A 17,996-nucleotide genomic window follows, 5' to 3' on the forward strand; every position below is an offset into this window, starting at 1 on the left:
TGCCACACTGTTGTTCACTCCTTAGAACAAAAGAAACAATGGATGATGTTGAAGACGACGTCTCATGCAACATGGTGGCCAAACTCACTCTAACCTTTCAAGCCCTACACAGTGTCAGTCTTATCACCAGTCTCCCAGTTCCCAGTTATTTTTTAAAGAAATATGACTATGATGATGATGATATTATAACAGAGTTTGCGGTGTCTTGCCCTCTGCTTGCTTTGTAAACCCTCTGTTTGTGTTGTAGCTTGCTGCAGAGAAAACTCGACAGATGGGTAAAATAAACAACTAACTAATGCATTTTCCTTCGCATTTATTTATTGAAATGTCCTTCGAAAATAGTCGGAAATGACATTTCCGAGACCGTAAATTTCAAAATTTTCAGGGGGAGCATGCCCCCAGACCCACTAGTTTGGGGCGCTCGAAACATTCTTCGTGTGCGTACACCTTCCAAATCTCACGTTACGCCCCTGACGTTTATAGGAAAAATTGTGATTCAATAAAATATAAACTAAACAAATTTCCTTTCAACTTCTGCCGCTCAACAGGAAACTTCTTATCTCAATAAAAATTCATTTTTGAGAAGTAAATGTAGTTCAATCGGTTGAAGACGACGAGCGGCCCTCCTAGACAGGTACAAGAATCGTTATCTCTTCAACTTTCGATTTCAACTACGATGATAAGCTAAACACAAGCGCAAATCCGCTCAACTTTACCACTAAGAGAAAATGAATCCCTCGGGAAAGACCTGACGTATATGAACGTTAGGAGCTCATTAGAGCTTCCCTTCAACAACTATTACCAATTGTGTATTTTTAGGTCAGGGACAATCAGAAAATCTTGAGTGTCTTTTGAAACCTGAAAGAAAAAGTTGTTTTTGGCAATGCCAAGTTCCAGGGGCACCCAACGTCAATTTTCGGAAAATATCTGTTCGGAAGACGATTTGAGATCTAAAATTTTCGGAACTTTTCTTGTAAAATTTCTTGCTTGCCTTCCTCTCCTAGGATTTTCGAACATCTGAAAAATGGTATAATTGCCGATTTTTAACGGATTTTTACCCTGAAAAGGTCACCTAGAATTTTCGGGAGCCTTTTTTCTGGCTGAAATTTTCGAAAAGGTAAGTTTTGATCCCTATAATTTTCGGATCACTAGACTTTCACCTAGGAAATCCGAACAGATGAAAAATTTTTAGGGGATAAAAATATGCCCATATCTACCGTTTAAATACTAAAATACGTTGAACAATGCTATGTTTAAGTGGTTTTGAACTATGTTCTTGTTGGGTGCCCCTGAAGTTCCGTGACTGTCCTGTTTAAGTACATCTTTTGCGGCTGTCCATTAGAAGAAAATAACATTTTATTTGTGCCAATGGTTAGACCAATAGAGCGAAACTATTTTCATTTACACCAAACATCATTCATACATTCAGTTCATGAACGATTTTCGAATTCATTTCATTGTATCGTCACATTAATTTTTAAAGAACGTTGCAATTGTGAAAATGTAGAATAGATGGTGAGTGTTTATGCAAATTTCGTTAATGAAAATCACATACACTAAAACGAATGTTTGCACTTCTATAGAAATTGGTTAAGTACTGCGCAAATGATTCTCGTCGACCACTGACAACCGGCGTCCGTTGCTTAGGTAACTTCTGAGACAGAAAGAAAATCGAAACTTCAAAGCCGGTGCTTTTGTAATGGGCCCTTTGCAGGTTAGTGATCACATGGTGCAAAAACCGCCACACTGGAACGCAAATTGCCCACTGGGACATCTAAAACAAAGAAAATTTTAATTATCTTGCTTCGTTTAAGATGTTCCTGTGCGCAATTTGCGTTCCAGTATGACGGTTTTTGTACCATGTGATCACTTACCTGCAAAGGGCCCATTACAAAAGCACTTTGAAGTTTCGATTTCCTTTCTGTCTCAGAAGTTACCTAAGCAACAGAGGACCCATTTCGCTCTTAGAATTTCATGCCTAACCACATGTACCCCAAGCTAACATCGCGATCAGTTAAAATGACAACCACAAATTCTGATGTATTTTATTTCTATTTTAATGCCCCAAATAACGATCGCCCAATTCCCCATACAAACCCTTATAAAATTCATGTAACGCAACAACGATTCTCCGTAAGCTTGGGGTACCCTCTGCCCACATCCACTTTCCGTCTCCAAATTTCAATTACATGTACTAAAGAGTATGTCAGTACTAAATCCGGTTATATATATATCTATATATATAGTGTAAATATGTAGTGTAAATGGGCCTTTAGCCAATACAACATATATAACAATAGCGATATTCACTCCTTATAAACAATGCTTTTGATATTTAAATTTTGCCAACCACAGAGCAAAAGAACCTTTGTTTCGGCAACCAATAGATCTCTGGATGGCACATTTATGACACCCGTGACGCAACGGTGAGTATCGCTATAGGGAGTGTATTTCTGCGTTGTCACCCTGGCTTAAGTCGTACATACTTTTCATTCGCGTGTTTTAAGTTGATCTTTTCACTTAGCCGACTATAACAATAAATCACTGAGTTTGAGGAAAATCGCTGCTACATTACATTGCCACAAATTCAAATTACCTGCAGTAAGGAATGTAACCGGCAGTTTCCTAGAGTCGACGTAAATAGAGCATGGAAAGAGTAACACGAGGAACTACTCCTAAACTAAATTCTTTGAAGGTGCTAACACGGTAAGAAGAAATTCTCTATTTGATTTTTCCTTATTATAAACAAACATTTTATTTTTTCGTCGTTTAATTAAGGCTTAAATTGCAATGACATTTGTACGCTTAACGTGTGATAATTAGAAACAATCCACCGAAGTGAAATATACACCACTAGCCACCTCGACTTCGGTAAATAAATGGCTTAGCACAAACTAAAACAACGCAGCGTCACGCAGGTGGTGCCGATACGCACGTACAGTCACTACGAATCGAAGTCAGGAGGACGAGATACTCTATGGCCATTCCTCCCCACCCCCCCCCCCCCCCCCCAGAATTTTAATAGTCTCATTCAGTAGTGAGAAAAACAAGCTCAGGCTGCTTCTGAGGCAAGTCTATAAATTATGGATTTCCCGTGAACCGAAGTCTCGGCAATGTTTGGTTACCAATGGTTCCAAATTGGACCCCACTACGACTGTGCGCTGGTCAGAAGTCATTCTCCTTGCTAAACGAAAGAAACGCAACTTCCCTGTTTTCTTTTGATAGGTCACTTGAAGAGAACTAGTGGTTGACAATGAACTCTGTCAAAGGTAACGTTAAGTACAATGATTTTAATGACCCAGAAACCAGGTCAACAAAAGCTGAAATTTGTAACAATAAATCTTCAGCTAGGTCATTGGAAGAATGCTACGTAGTTGATGACAACGTGCAATTTGTTAAAGGAGAACTGAAGGCCAAAATCAGCAATTTTTCTAAAACTGTTTCTGGAAAGCCTAACATAAGTTAAGTTAAGTGTGTGGGGTTATTTCTTCTCGTTTTCTGTTTTTTGCGTGAAAGTTACGCTCGAAATTGGGCTTTTCCCGCTGTTTCTGCCTTTTCAGCGCGGGCTCAAAAACTAAATCAGCACCCTGCTGTGACGTATAATATGGGGAACAGAGATTTCATAATCAAGAGAAACAAGTGCTGCTGTGGATGTTTTCTTCGTTGTTTTGCTGTTTCTTCGCGTCATAAGCTGCAAAAATGACCGCTGACTCCTCCACTCTGAGCCGCAATGCTGATAGCCCAAAATCGGAATAAAACATTTTTTTAGGAGGAAAAACGACGGATATGCCAGAAAAAAAAAAGTTGAAAACATTACTGTGCATGGTATAAAGTGTAAATAAAAAATGCTTATTTTTTTGCCTTCAGTTACCCTTTAAAAGGTAGGCTTAACAGCTTCATTAAACCATTTGATTAGGTATGATAGCCTTAATAATGCATGCTGCAATTTGTTTAAGACTGCACTCTTATCATAGGCAGTGTGAGCTCAGTAAGAGAGCCTGGTAAAAAAAAAAAAATTCAATTAAGTTAAGCTGAAAAAATATCCATTTGTATAGGAATCCCTGCATCATATTAAATTTAATTACTCCAAAAATCCTCAATACAAAACCCATACTGTATCATGTTCTTGAGAGTCAATAATGTTTCCTGTTTTATTGTCAAGTCCAAAAACAAAGGCTTAGAGAGCCTGCACTCGACAGGGTCTCCACTCTCCTTCGAATTAAATTGAGTGTCCTGAGGAATTTGACTGGAGGCCTACTTGCAGAATTCTTATTTGGGGAGCTCAGGGTATCTTACATGGCCTACATGTAAGATATTGATAAATTTTCTTGGATGTCTTCATACAGTTAGTCATCACCCTCATACCCCTCACGAAACCTCATGTACAGATGGCATGGTGTCAGCTTATCCTTTGGAACCTCCACCTCCATATACAGAATTACCTTGTGTTTACCCAGCACCTGCTTGGTTACAAAGTGGTGCAAGGTTTCCAGGGTACCAAGTACCACCTACTGAGTTAAATCTGTCTGGTAACCAACCTCCATCAAATCACCCATGGCAGTTACATCAGAGTGCTCCTGTTGCCTTTGTGGTTCGTGCAGTAAGTACCAGTATTATGATTGTAGCTTTGACTCTGCACCACTGTTTTATCCATGACTGTAGTTTAGAAATGCTTTTACTTGTGCAGGGATTTCATTAGAAGCCAGCAACCGGCGAACTCCGGCAGCTACTCCCCACTAAGGAGATGGCTACTTTGGAAAACATTCAATATATCCTGAAGGCAGTCATCAATAATAATAATAAATAATAATAATAATAATGATATATTTATATAGCGCCTTCACTATAAATATTCGATGGCGCTGTTTACAACCGAAATTGGTTAAAGTTAAAAAATTAAATTATACCTAAAATTATATTACAATAAAATTATATTATCTGAAACCTAATGTAGATAATTAAAAATACATTAATTAGTCTAAGTAAAATCTAAAATAAAAGTGGTTTTTGGTGATATATTGTCCCCTCTTTGCTTGTTGGGTGATTTTAAACGAGTTCTATTATAATTTACTCAACACGCATACGGAAAAACAACGCGATCGATTCTGCTGTCCGCCATGTTGAATGGACAGAAGAGAAAGACTGGTGACAAATCTGCCTGGATTACGGCTGGACTGTCTTCGTTTTCCACATAGAAGAAATAATGTTCTTTTCAGGAAGTGAGACTTGTTATAATTACTCTGAGGAAAGGCAATTTTTGTCAATGTCAATAAGTCAAACTCATTTTGCTTCCAGGGGCTTCGCCCCCTGGACCCCCAACGGGACTCTGCCCCTGTACCCCGCTGGGGGCCTCGGCGGCCCCCACACCCCTCGCCTATTCGGGGGCCTATGGCCCCCAGTGCCGTCTACTTTCACAATTTCTCCACCTACTTCAAATCTTATTGACAACCCTGCTTGTGTTATTACAAATAATAAACAAATAAATAAATAAATAATGCAATTTCAATTTTTTTTGTGTTTCATGAAAATGAACAAAGTCATTTTTAATAATGTTGTTGCCAGGGTGCAAGGTCTTTTTACTTGACTTTCGTGCTTATGATGACACTTCTTCGATGTCAATGAATTGCATAAATTGTCAAGTGCAAGAATGAGTTCTTATTTTGTCTATGATCGACAATATTAAAATTAGTGGTTCTTTTTTTCACCGTCATAAAGATTATATGTACATTCATGCAAAGCCCTTTTACATCTTTTCAGTTTGAAACCAAGGCTGTTGCCTAACAGGAGCCCGGTAGCCTGGGGCTCCCAAAGAATAGCTCTGGGCGCCTTAATTTTTCACAGCAACACCTTTCACTTCATATGTTGGGCTCCTAAGTTCTCAGCGTTTAGCTCTGAGGGCCCCCTTAAAATTTTCTTAGGCAGCAGCCTTGGAAACATACCAAACATAATAACTACCAGTAGTTATCTAGAACCTAAGGAGGTGGAATCAAGTCAGAAATATGGGATCAAGTCAAAAATGTTTCAAATTAAGTTTGGTGACAATTTGTATAATATAATATATAATTTGTCACTCTTGTGACAAATGCAGTAGTCTATGTACTCTTTACCTCCTCAGCAACCTGGAAACATGGTGGTGCGCCAGGCATTTCAAGAATGCACAATTCCTGCTGACCATTGGAATCTTTCATGGTTTGCCTGTCTTTGTTGTTTCTGGCCACTAGGTATTGTTGCTGTACAGAAATCAAAACAAGTGAGTTAAATTACCACGGTCATCTGAGCTGTTCATTACACATTATAATAATGTCAGTTTTTGTAGTACAAAATTAGGCTTTGAAAAGATGGAAATTACTTATCAAAATCCTTAGTATATTAAGTCAAATTAAATACATGATGCACTTAGCCTGGCAGATCGTTTTCCATATACTGATGCAGCCTTGCTGCTCATTTAAGCCTCATACTACTTGAATCAACATTTATAGCAATTTCATGTGTACCAAACCAAGTTCAACCAAATCTAAGCTTTAAATGTTTAAAAGGTGATCAGTCATCATGATAATATATAATGAGTTAAAAAATGTTGTGTCTGATCTGATTTTAAAAAAATTGGTTACATATAGATAAAAAATTATAGTCTTCAACTGAATTTTCGGTTGCAACTGCAGCCTTCTTCATTTAAATAAGATCAGTGTTTCCCCTGGGGTTTCAGCAAGGTTTTGTAAACAGAAGGGAATGGTCATGTCATGGTCCGTGGTTTCGGCGTGGTCTTTACCACGGACCATGACATTTGCGTCAACTTTTCCTGGAATTGCGACACTCTACAAAAGACAAGAATGCAGTGAATGAACGGAAGCCATTCTCTTCTGTTTACAAAACCTTGATGAAACTCCAGGGAAACAATGATCTTATTTAAATGACATTAACTCACACTCAGAACAGCACATTTGGGTCAATAGAACGCGCCCTTAAGGTTAAATTGAGTTGAGCTCACTGATTGCTGCCGCAGTGCCGTGATGCCTTGGTCGACTTAAGGTTAATTGGAATCTTAAATTGAGCTGAGTAAAATGGCTGGTGCTGCAGTGCCATGGTGCTTGCCTCGTGGATTAAAGAACGAGGTATATCCATTCCACGACTTCGGCACTGTGACAGCTGTGTTTTTAGGGTCCATTTCTTGTGGCCGGGTATTCTGCAATCTAGCCGGCTGCCGCAATGCAGTGATGCCTTAGTCGACTTAAGGTTATGTTGGATTAACACTTACACCTATGGCCTCTAAAGAGCATGAAAACGATGATAAACAAACTCTTTAAATTTCTTCAGTTCACTTTAGAGCGACACCATTAAAAACACTGAAACTGGATATTCACTGGACTTGAAAGCAGACAATAAACAATAGCCAACCGTCGTATGTCACACTAGTTAACACTAACATGACTACAACTACAACAGAATGGTTTTTTCAGTTGACTCACAGTACATCGGGAAACTCAGGAAACTAGTTTTAGTTTAATTACATAGGTGATTATTGAAAATTCTCTGCGCTACTTGGTTACCCCATAAATATACCTACTAGTAGACTTTCACTCAACAAAACGAGCACTGTGATTGCTTGATTTTTTGTCACATGCCCCCTGATCAAGTATCCCGACCGGTATAAATTGACCGGGATACAATTTCACAGTGTTTGCCTGCTCCGGACGTTTTGCTGCAATTGTTGAAGGAAAAGCCTAATTTTTCGTGTTTTTCTCTCCGACGTGCCGGGATCTCGGCTTAACAAGCCAGCCCGCCTTACCGCGTGTGCCCGGCTTCTGTAATTGTCCCCTGAAAAGCATTTTATCATATATGCTCTAGCTTTATACTACGTATTGATGAGCAATCAAAAGATTACGTTTGGACAAAAATAACTGAATTACAACTGAATTTGCTCAGAAAATTTATCTAATAATTATGTTGTTTGCGTTTGCTTTTCTGCCTTTTTTAACTTGGATTGTTTGTAATTAGAGGCGACGAAATCTTTTAAAATCGTCAGAGCAGTAAGTATCCTTGACAGGACCATACGGCTTTTTCCGGCCTTTCTCACGGTCTCAAGCTAATGCGTATGGCCCTCATAAGGGGATTTTCTCAATAGTTTTACAATGAAAGCGTGCACATGCAGGGTTTATTAAAAGGTTTTAAACCTGACCTGACAATGTGCTGATTTTAAACTCACAGGTTCACATGTATCTTGCTCGTGGTGACTTCAACTCAGCCAGAAGTGCTTCATCATCGGCAAGAAAATTTGCTTGGGCAGCCATTTGCACCGGAATAACAATTTTTGTGACTTGCTTTGCCTGTGTTATACTCTTCACTCAAACTTGCTGCAGCTAACTAAAAGCTTACATACCAAGCATAGCGAAGGTACACAGGTTGTCTGCGCTGCCTGGGGACTAGTTTTGCTATACATGTACATGTACAAGGTTGCTGCCTAATGGTCGCCCAGGCGCCTGAGGCGCCTTATTTGTGAGCGCAGGCGACCAAATTTCTGAACAAGTAGCCCGAACGGGCGCCTTACTTGGTTCATCCCCACTCTCTTGAAAATATGATCCCAGCTGGAATTAACTAATTCTGAGCTCTTGAAAAAATGACTCGGCTACTAACTTTTAATGTTGGAAGCCCGGAGGGCTCCCGGACAATTTTCTTAGGCAGCCGCCTTGATGTACATGTAAACAAGATGTGTTTTCTTAGAACCATAACACCATCACCATCGTCATCAATCTCACTGGTGTAAACATTCAAACAACGCATACATGCATTCCATCTCTTTCATCACAAACTTTGGTCTTCACTGACTTTGATGTGAATTAATTTACTCTAAAGTATTCGTATTTAAATTATTATAAGGATTACAAGAGATAATTTCCATGTTTACATCGTGGACTTGATGGAGAGATATGCTCCTGCCACTCCCTACGACCCTCCAACCAGTTACTGATCAAGGTTCCAAGTACTAACACTGTTACTTATGGAGACCGGGCCTTTAGCGTCGCTGCCCCTGAATTGTGGAACTCTATACCTTATGAAATAACAGCAAGTGAGAGTTTGAACAAATTTGAAAACACATCTGTTTTGCTTGGCGTATGATTGACTTGATTATTAGTAGTGACCTTGTCATGGCTTGGGTTTTTATATAGTTTTGGATTTAGCTTTTTATCGTCTTGGCAAGATTAATTTTATTTTTCCATTTATTTTTGATATAATTATAAGTATATATGGTATAGGCTCTAGTATTTTTAAAGTTTTTACCAACTTTTTTCGTAAGACATAAAGTGCCTTAGAGCCTGGGACAAGGTGCTTTATAAATAATACATTACATTACATTATGTTACAACATAATATGCCCTTTGTCGTTCGATTATACCTATACACTTTATATCACCACTTTGAGGAAGGCAAGTGCAAAACAAAGGTCATAGTTCACAGGTCACAGGTCATTGTTTTACCATATACAGAAAGAATCCTGAACCTTAGGCCTTGCCGGCTAAACAATGATTTTAGGCCTAAGTTTGGCATCATTGTTATGCAAGGGTTAATAGGGTTGTTTCAGTATTGGTAAAACAATGACCTGTTACCTGTGTTTTGTACCTACCACTTAATCTCGTACTCTGTTTTTTCATAGTTGACAGAGTGACATCTGGGTTTGGGTTGGTTTTGGGACCGTTCGTCGAATGTCCTGAAAACGTGTCGGTCCCGAAAAAGCCTTTTTTGAAAGTTCCATTCGCTTGTTTTGGAAAACTGCTTAACCACTTTTTTAAACTTGTTAAAATATCAGCCTGTTTCAAACAAGCGGTTGGCACACAGGCAGACAAGAGCGCGTGACATCATGTTATTTTGAGATAGTTGTAACGGCCGTCGGCCGATTCAACTGATCGAGGAAAATTTTCCATAAATACTTCAAATCGCGATCTTTGTTTTCGAAAAGTCATTTTATGGACAGCCAGATAAATAAAGTTCACTCACCTACTATTTTCTGCGTTGTCCTTGGTGATTTGATGGGTCGATCCGAGGCTCTGGTGACGAAATTTTTTATACACACCAGTCAATTGAAACCCCCACCCCCAGGTCCCGGGGAAGGGTGGGGGATTGTAGGGGAATTGAAGCGCTTTTGAACAACAATCTGTCCCCTGGGGGTGGTGCATTTGACTGATTTTGACTTTGGGTCCCTTCCCCAAAGGAGGACAAGAGTAGCTCTGGCATTCGAGTTTCTAAAGATGGCGGAAAACGTGAGAAAGTGCAAGCACAAGCGCAAAGCATAAGAGGTCTTACTTCACCGTGAAAACGGGGTTGACGCAAGCATAAGCAAATGCTCAAGCACAAGGATCAAACTTTTTCCTTTTCCTTGTGTTTGCGCTTATGCTTGTGTTCGCTTGCGTCGTGTGAAAATAAAACGCAGCATAAGCACAAAGAAATTTGCTTCGTCTGGCCAATTAAAGCACTTGTTCCAGATTCTCCGCGTCTGAGCATTCGAACAAGACGGTGGATGCCGTGGTTGTTATTTAATGCTCTAATATTTTGACGTGGGTTTTCACTAGCATAAGCTACTTATGCCTGTGTTTTTGCTTGCGTCGCTAGTGAAAACCAGGCTTAAAAGCTCCCCCCGGGGGAGGGGAGTGGGGGAGTACCCTCTTATAAACGCTATAGGTATGTGCCGCCTGACAGGGTAGGGTTTTTGAGGTGCTCAGGGTATCCCTTTTTGGTATTTTTGGTATTGTGATCCTTAGATGTTCGTTAGACAGGGTCACTAAATGGCAGTATCCACCCCAACGCAAAAAACGAGAAAGATACGTTTTATTAAAACTGCACTAATGGGACCTTTATAGCTTTTATCGGCCCTAACGAGGGTATCGAATCTCTTAAATAGGGTCAGGGTTTGAAAACCTTGATTGATTGACACACCTATCCTAAATTGTCGAAATACTTCCCCCGTAGGTAAGAGTTGCTGTACGCCTATCCTTCTTTAACTTCACCATCCACTTCAAATGATATTCAATCTGAATTCGAATTCTTGGGTTTCTTTGAACTTGACTTGAACCAGGCAAATTTTTTATGTGTGATATGCAGCGTAATTTTAATTTAACTTTGAATGTTGCAGGCAGTTTTGTAATCAAATGGTCTTCAGAAAAAATGTGTCTTAAATTAGCATTGTATCAGTAACTAAAATGCAAACTTCACAAACCCAAAGCAGAACATTTGAAATTTTTTTCCATAGTAAATGTTGGATTGTTTTAAATTTCTTACCCCAAGTATAGGGGCATTTGATCTCAATTTCTGCCTCAGGGGGTGGGGGTCTTGAAACCCCCACGTTCTGATTAAATGATTCCCAAAACACTCTGTGAGTACGACTTCAAAATGAGGCCCTCCCAGGGCTTTTGGAGAAGAAGAAATCATGGCTAATTTGAACTGAGGAACTGAGGAACAGGAAAACAAAGATGAAATATCTTGGTGAACAAGGGAACAAAAAAAACAGTTTAGGGATAAAACAGCTGAGAACAGGTTTGTAAGTTATTTCGGGAACAAGGGAACACCGCAAGCAAACTTTTAGAAGTTAACCAGGATATCCCCCTGTTGGAAACTACACCGAGAATAACTGTGTCATGTTCATACGACTGCCTTATCAGGTTACAAAACAGAACCACAACATAATGGCAACCGTAACATTTCATTAAATTTATTAGTATAGGTAATCACATGATTTCGAGAGCAATTTGGAATAAATAAGAACGCGTAAATTTTTTCAAAGACGACCAAAATTGCACAAGCCCGTAGGGCGAGTGCAATTTGTAGTCTTTTAAAAAAATTAAAAATACTTATTTATTCGAAATTGCACGTGAAAAATCAATCATGTGATTACTTATTAATAGTACTGACATGAAAAACGAACTCGTGTCACGCAATCAGGGAAAAATTGCGCCATTCAGGGCCCGCGCTAGATTTGAAAACAAAAGATTTGACTGGTTCTGACCAAACCCTATAGTTTATTAGCCAATCATAATCCAAAATTTTGATGTGTAATTTTCATTGGTATTATACTTAAACTGCACTGCTCTCAGCCAATCAATCAATGTCGGTATCCGTGAAATGTGCAATTCGAAAATTCAATTGTTGTAGGTTTGGAAGTTTCCCTCCTAAAACCGCCAGCATGCATTCACCGATAGGGAGAAAATTGGCCCATTTTAGCGTGGGTTTCATCTTTTGTCGTCAACATGTCTCGACAAATTCCAGCTGTCTATAAGTGACAAGCTGTCACACGCGCGTCGTGTTTCGAGGACAAGCGCAAGATCGCGAACAAAAAAGCGCATGCGATACTTTGCGGTCCTCCCGAATATTCGGGTGAAATTTGAAAGAAAAGAGGGAACACACGAAACTGGACAAATTCATTTCCATTCAAAACCGCGAATTTATTGACTTTGTCAAAAGAGATAATTTTGAGCTTGCCGACGTTGATCTTGTACAGCCAAATATTATCTCTCTTCAACCATTGCCCGTCATCATCGTATTTCAGTTTTGACTTTCGACGAGAGGGGACCTCAGCGTAGCGGACATTTCTGTGTGCTGTTTATTTCCCGCGGTTCACGGCTCTGGCCCTAAAGGATAAATAACGGTGAGTAGTGAAATTTAGCTGGATAGGACAAGAAAAAAAACCCGAGATAAGGGTTATTCAAGCACGAATTTGCACATGTTTCTTATTTCGTGACGGGCATTAATTGCCAAGAAAATTGTCTGGCGAGCTGTATTTCATTTTCATGGTCTTTGGTGTGTAGTGGAGTCGCCAAATTTTGTAGCTTAATGAATTTTGTTCTTTTAATGCGATTGGAACGCACAAGGCTGTGTTTTCACCCGTCGTTCCACTGACAGAGACAGATGTGCTTGATTATTAAATTCACTGGAGTGAATGTTACCACGAGAGGTTTACATTTGATATTGAACTAGATGTTTGGTACGTATGTTCAGTTATCGAACTGAAATGTTTTAACCATGGCTAATTGATTTCTGTCTATGACCTGAAATTTCAAGTTATTTTATTGCAAGTATGCTGAATAATGTCAAGTTTGTTAATTGTGGTTTCCGAGACATCGCGGCGTTTTCCATATCAGACCAAAAAATCCGATAATTTGAACGCGCGAGATCTGTCAATATACGTATTCTTCACTCGGTTAATGTAAAGGCTTTGAGGACAAGTTTCAAAGAATTTTTCTCGTGTTGAAAAAAATTCTGTATTAACCTTTAGTCGTACAACTTAAAATTGACCTCTTTATAAAATCCTTCTGTTTTTTTCTTTTATTATTTTTTTGCGGGATGGATGATATCAGTCAGACAAATTTTTTAGCTTCTGGGCATTCTTACCTAATTGATCGAGATCATTCAGACCTTTTAAAATCCGTAAGTAAATATTTTTCGATCGCTTGATGCTCTGTGGCTCTTGGAATTAATCACTTGACCCGATCTTTGTTTTCTGTTGATATATCGTTCGTTTGATTACCTTGCAGTGAATACACAATTTTTTATGATAAGCTTTTAGAGCTCTTTTATAGTATTCGGAGTTATTTGTCTCGTTTTCAACACAAACCGGACAAACGGCACCTGCTCAGAAGCATATAACCTTCGCTTTCGCTGGATCATTTCTGTCCATAACATTACGATGCCGTTTAAAAGCCTTTGCTTTCTGGAATACTCCAGCTAGAGTGCTCAAACAAAAGCAAACGAAGCAATCTAAAACGAAGTCGGACGAAAAACAAAGAGAAATCCCACGTGCACAGGCACCGTATCACCATTATATCTCGTTTTGTACTGGGTTACCATGCGGAGGTCACGACACTCACGCGCGTAAAATTAGAGCAGACGCGTAGGGACAAATGTGGCATTGACCCTAGTAAGTCCTTTATTGGGGCATGTATGGGTAACAGAAATATGTACTGAAAGGAGCACTTCAAACACAGTGACTTCGTTCATCACTTTTGAAAAACTATCGCGGGTCCGAACAAATTAAACCGTTGACTTAGTCAGTACTTAATTACCTGTTTTCCGTACTGTACCAACAGATCAGACAAACGGTTCGAAAAGAGAGAAAGCAGGCAGGGACTTAACAATGGAAGGCATCCCTGTGGCGGTGAAAGAAGATGGCGAAGTGAGTGGTGAAAAACGTGACACTGCTCAAGTTTTTCTCAACGTTGGGCATAAGGTCTCAAAGAATGAAACGTCATTTCTTTACGTTAACAAAAGGCCCAGCACACGGCATGCGCAGATGGACGATCCTGCTGGTCGAAACGATGTCAGTATTGCAGGGGATGATGTGGTGGAACCGATCACGGAACCCAGTCATGTGGCAATTATTAAAACGCCAGTAAACCACGGAAGTAACGACAATGCACTACAAGAAGGTGGTCAGAATTCCTCCGTTGAAGATTTGCTCATGAAAATTGATTCTGTCATCGATGATATGCTGTCAAAGCATAATGGCGAATTAGTACTTGACAAAGATGACGTCGTCGAAGAAGATGAGCCCATGGTTGTCGAGAGGAGACCAGCGTTATTTCAACTGGTGCATGCGGTTGATGATGATAAACAGAGTGAAGAGATCGATAAATACGACGCCAAAGAAAACGTTGTGAGCAGCAAAAAGGTAGACAAGTCAGAGGGACCAATCACAGAAGGCGAGGTTTTGATTGTAGAGAGGACCCCAGTTGCAGCTGATTCGGATATGGTAATTTCAAAGGAAATTGTCTACGTCGAACTCAAAGAGGATGGTGGTACTACGGTGGAGACACAGCTTTTAAAAACCGAAAGTGTAATTGGTGACTCACCAGCGGGGAAGGAATTAGCAGATGAAGATAAAACCGAAGCTTTCGAAGAAGATGTACAAGTCGTTGTAGAAAAAAGGCCTGATTCGGTTCACGTTGATCAATGTGACGATGACCAGGGAGAAGAAACGAGCCAGCCTATCTCGGAAAGCGAACTTGAAATGGTAGAGAAAACACCAACTTCCTTTGAGTCGGAAATATTAGTCAAAGCAGATAGCCCTGAGGCAGATGATAATTCCACGATCGAGTCATTACTCGAGAAAATTGAATCGGCAATAGATCTTGACGACTGCACACAGGAAGCAGAAGAAGAATGCAAAGTTAGAGCCGTTGCTATTGATGACCACGCACCCATTATCACAGAGCGAAGGCCTGTTCCACCGGTTTATTCAGAGCACAGGTTTTTTCAAGGCGAAGAAAATCAGGATAAGGATGAAGATCATGAGGATGCCGATCTTAAACGAGTTGGCGATGAAACATTTGAGGAAAGGACAGAACAGATCCTGGAAGAAGAGTTTGTCATAGTGGAGAAGAAAACCTGCGCAGTTCAGTCGGAGCTTCTAGTTGAAAAGGAAGGTCCTGCAGACGAAACTGAAGAAGAGAATTCGTTAGAATCCCTGCTTGTGAACATTCAATCGGTAATTGATCACCCATCGCCAGAACCCACAGAGGAGACAATGCTTCAGATCAAAGAGGATGCCCTTGAAGAAGATACTCCTGTAGTAGTAGACAGGAGACTCGTTTCACTCCACGTTGAACTCGGAATTGACCAAGATAACATCGACGAACGTAAAAGTGACATTTACGAGGGAGAGGAAGCTGTCCCTGAAACGGAGATTATTGTTGTGAAAAAGACACCAGTCGCACTTGAATCGGAGATGTTGGTTGATATCGAACAGAGTGAAGAGTCCATAGAATATGAGAATGTAACAGCTAAAGCATTGCTCGCGAACATCGAATCCGTAATCGATCATCCATCATCGGTGCAAACTGTAGAACCAGGTAACAACAACAAACCTGAGGTGCTCGAAGAAGATGAGATCATTATCATAGAAAAGAGACCCGCGTCCCTTCGATTAGTAGAAATAACTGCTGAGGAGATTTCTGATGAAGTTCGAGATAAAGGTCTTGCAAAGAAAGTTGCTAAATCGGCGGAACCAATCGCAGAGTCCGAGGTTGTGTTTGAAGAAAAGACTACACCTGCATTTGAATCGGATATTTTAGTTGAAGTGAAAAATGGTGAAGAGGAATTCAAAGATGATGAGAATGTAACAGTGGAGTCCTTGCTTGAAAACGTAGCGTCTGGTCTAGATCACCCATCATCGGAGTCAGTTGCAGAACCATCCCATGAAATTAAGGACGAGATTCTGGAGGAAGTACCCGTTGCCTTAGAAAGGAGGCCCACATCACTACGAATAGAACAGGTGCCTGATCTAGTCGATGAGGTGGCCCTGAAGAATGCTGACGAAAATCAGGAGAATCCTGTTGACGGCAAACGAACTCCTGACTTGAAGGAACCAATCTTCGACGATGACCTCGTGATAATAGAGAAGAAACCCGCTACAATCGAAAGCGAGTTGTTAATTGAACAAGACGAAATTAAACCCGACAGCCCCACGGTGGAGTCGTTACTAGTCAACATCGAATCTGTCATAGATGCCACAATAACAGACCAAGCGGAGAAGAAACAAAGTGTTATTGACGACACCGTGCAAGAAACTGTTCCCTTGGCAGTGGACAGGAAGCCTAGCGAAACTCATCTTCAGCTACTTCATGTATATTCAGAAGAGAAAAGTGAGCTTAAGCCAGGAGCTTTAAAAGAAGAAGGATTCAAACACACTGATGTTTTGACAGGAGATAAAGAATTTTCTACAGTCACTATCACTACCCGCACAGAGGTAACGCAGACTATTGAAAACAGGACTGAAGGTGCAAGCGCTAATCCAACGAGCGTTGTTACTGTGACAACCACAGATGAGTCATTCAAATCAACTTCGTACACCAACTTACTTCCCGGAGGCGACGAGGGGGAAGGAAGTGAGCTTTTGCTTCAAGTTCCTAAAAGGAGGCTCTCTGCTCCAGAGGTGCTCCCCGAAAAGGAGAACGACGGTTCGGCCCCTTTGGCAACTTCAGAGAGTGGTCTCCTGGACCCCATGGTTGAGTCGTCGCCACGAATGACGGACCGATGGGACAAGAAGACTGATACAGAGGGTGAAAATGTCTTCTCAGAGCCACACCCTTGCAGCAATGTCTCCGAGAGGGTAAGGCTCATTACTGACACATCGACGGATGTAGAAGGCACAAGTCAAAACAAAGGCGCCGCTCAACCCGCACCCATTGCAGAGGACGAACAAGAATTATTGGATGACGTAAACGAAGACAACGTCAGTAACCAAAAAATGCCAAAGAAAGGAGCCAAAGGACCCACTTCCCCTCAGTGTAAGTGCTGCTTGTTGATGTAGAGATCAAAGTGAAGAACTCTACATTGTATGTAAGTCTACTGACTTTGAATTGCCGGAAATGCCACGCTATCAGTGGAGAGCATCCAGTAACGCTGTCTTAGTTCTGGTTGGCCAATCCAGAAAACTGTATTTGTTAAAAAGGCCTTGAACCTTCAAACATTTACGGTAACTTGCGTGGAACAAATGTTTTGCTCTCGAGATATGCTCAAATATAATTTCGCTTTTTGTTAAAAACTTTTGTTGTAATGACGGTGAAATTCCGGAGACTGTTTTTTTCGACGACTTGTGGTCCCTTACTGTCACCAGCAGAAGCTCCTGTTACCAGTAAATAATAAGTTTACTATTGGCCGAATAGGAAAATACCATATGAAACACTTTTTGTTTGTCCCCCCCCCCCCCAAATTTTGCATAAGCATTGTTTCCTGTTTCTCTTGGAACTTACAATGGTCCCAAGAGGTAACAAAAACAATGCTAATTCAAAATTGGAGTTTGGGGTGGAAGGGGCAAACAAAGAGTATTATGGTACCATCCGCTTCGGCCAATACGAAGACGCCCTCTTCATATGAGATGCACTCACGCTAAAATAACCTTTACTTCACCTCTGGAGCATATTTTCTAGGAGCAATAGGAAACGTTCCTTTTGAATATTCAAGCTAATTCTTGCACTTCAGTAACGTAGTTTAAATTGATTGCCGGTCAACGGACA

General features: G+C 40.4%; 2 protein-coding genes and 1 long non-coding RNA gene across 3 annotated transcripts; 2 read left to right on the forward strand and 1 right to left on the reverse strand.

The window, feature by feature from the left end:
* Nucleotides 1-2,432: 2,432 nt before the first annotated feature.
* On the forward strand, nt 2,433-9,994 carry LOC138042506 (proline-rich transmembrane protein 1-like). The gene is made up of 5 exons (XM_068888414.1): nt 2,433-2,706; nt 3,226-3,269; nt 4,347-4,600; nt 6,116-6,250; nt 8,206-9,994. The coding sequence occupies exons 2-5, from the start codon at nt 3,254-3,256 to the stop codon at nt 8,359-8,361; spliced, it is 561 nt and encodes a 186-aa protein (XP_068744515.1). The 5' UTR covers nt 2,433-2,706; nt 3,226-3,253; the 3' UTR covers nt 8,362-9,994.
* LOC138042508 (uncharacterized) lies at nt 4,636-10,005 on the reverse strand. The gene is made up of 3 exons (XR_011131011.1): nt 9,991-10,005; nt 6,108-6,230; nt 4,636-4,774 (listed from the first exon to the last, which is right to left on the reverse strand). It is a non-coding gene; the product is annotated as an uncharacterized lncRNA (long non-coding RNA).
* A 2,308-nt stretch (nt 10,006-12,313) lies between these two features.
* LOC138042509 (claspin-like) lies at nt 12,314-17,524 on the forward strand. Its single transcript, XM_068888415.1, has 2 exons — nt 12,314-12,631; nt 14,070-17,524. The coding sequence occupies exon 2, from the start codon at nt 14,117-14,119 to the stop codon at nt 17,288-17,290; it is 3,174 nt and encodes a 1,057-aa protein (XP_068744516.1). The 5' UTR covers nt 12,314-12,631; nt 14,070-14,116; the 3' UTR covers nt 17,291-17,524.
* The last annotated feature ends 472 nt before the right edge of the window (nt 17,525-17,996 follow it).

The sequence above is a fragment of the Montipora capricornis genome, chromosome 3 (assembly GCF_036669925.1).
Source record: "Montipora capricornis isolate CH-2021 chromosome 3, ASM3666992v2, whole genome shotgun sequence".
NCBI lineage: Eukaryota > Metazoa > Cnidaria > Anthozoa > Scleractinia > Acroporidae > Montipora > Montipora capricornis.

What these genes read in the sequence shown, in the direction of transcription:
- LOC138042506 (XM_068888414.1), top strand. An exon ending in TTGCCTTTGTGGTTCGTGCA is followed by an intron (nt 4,601 to 6,115) that starts GTAAGTACCAGT and finishes TTACCTCCTCAG; the next exon opens with CAACCTGGAAACATGGTGGT. An exon ending in CTGTACAGAAATCAAAACAA is followed by an intron (nt 6,251 to 8,205) that starts GTGAGTTAAATT and finishes TTAAACTCACAG; the next exon opens with GTTCACATGTATCTTGCTCG.
- LOC138042509 (XM_068888415.1), top strand. Translation starts at nt 14,117, where the DNA reads ATGGAAGGCATCCCTGTGGCGGTGAAAGAAGATGGCGAAGTGAGTGGT.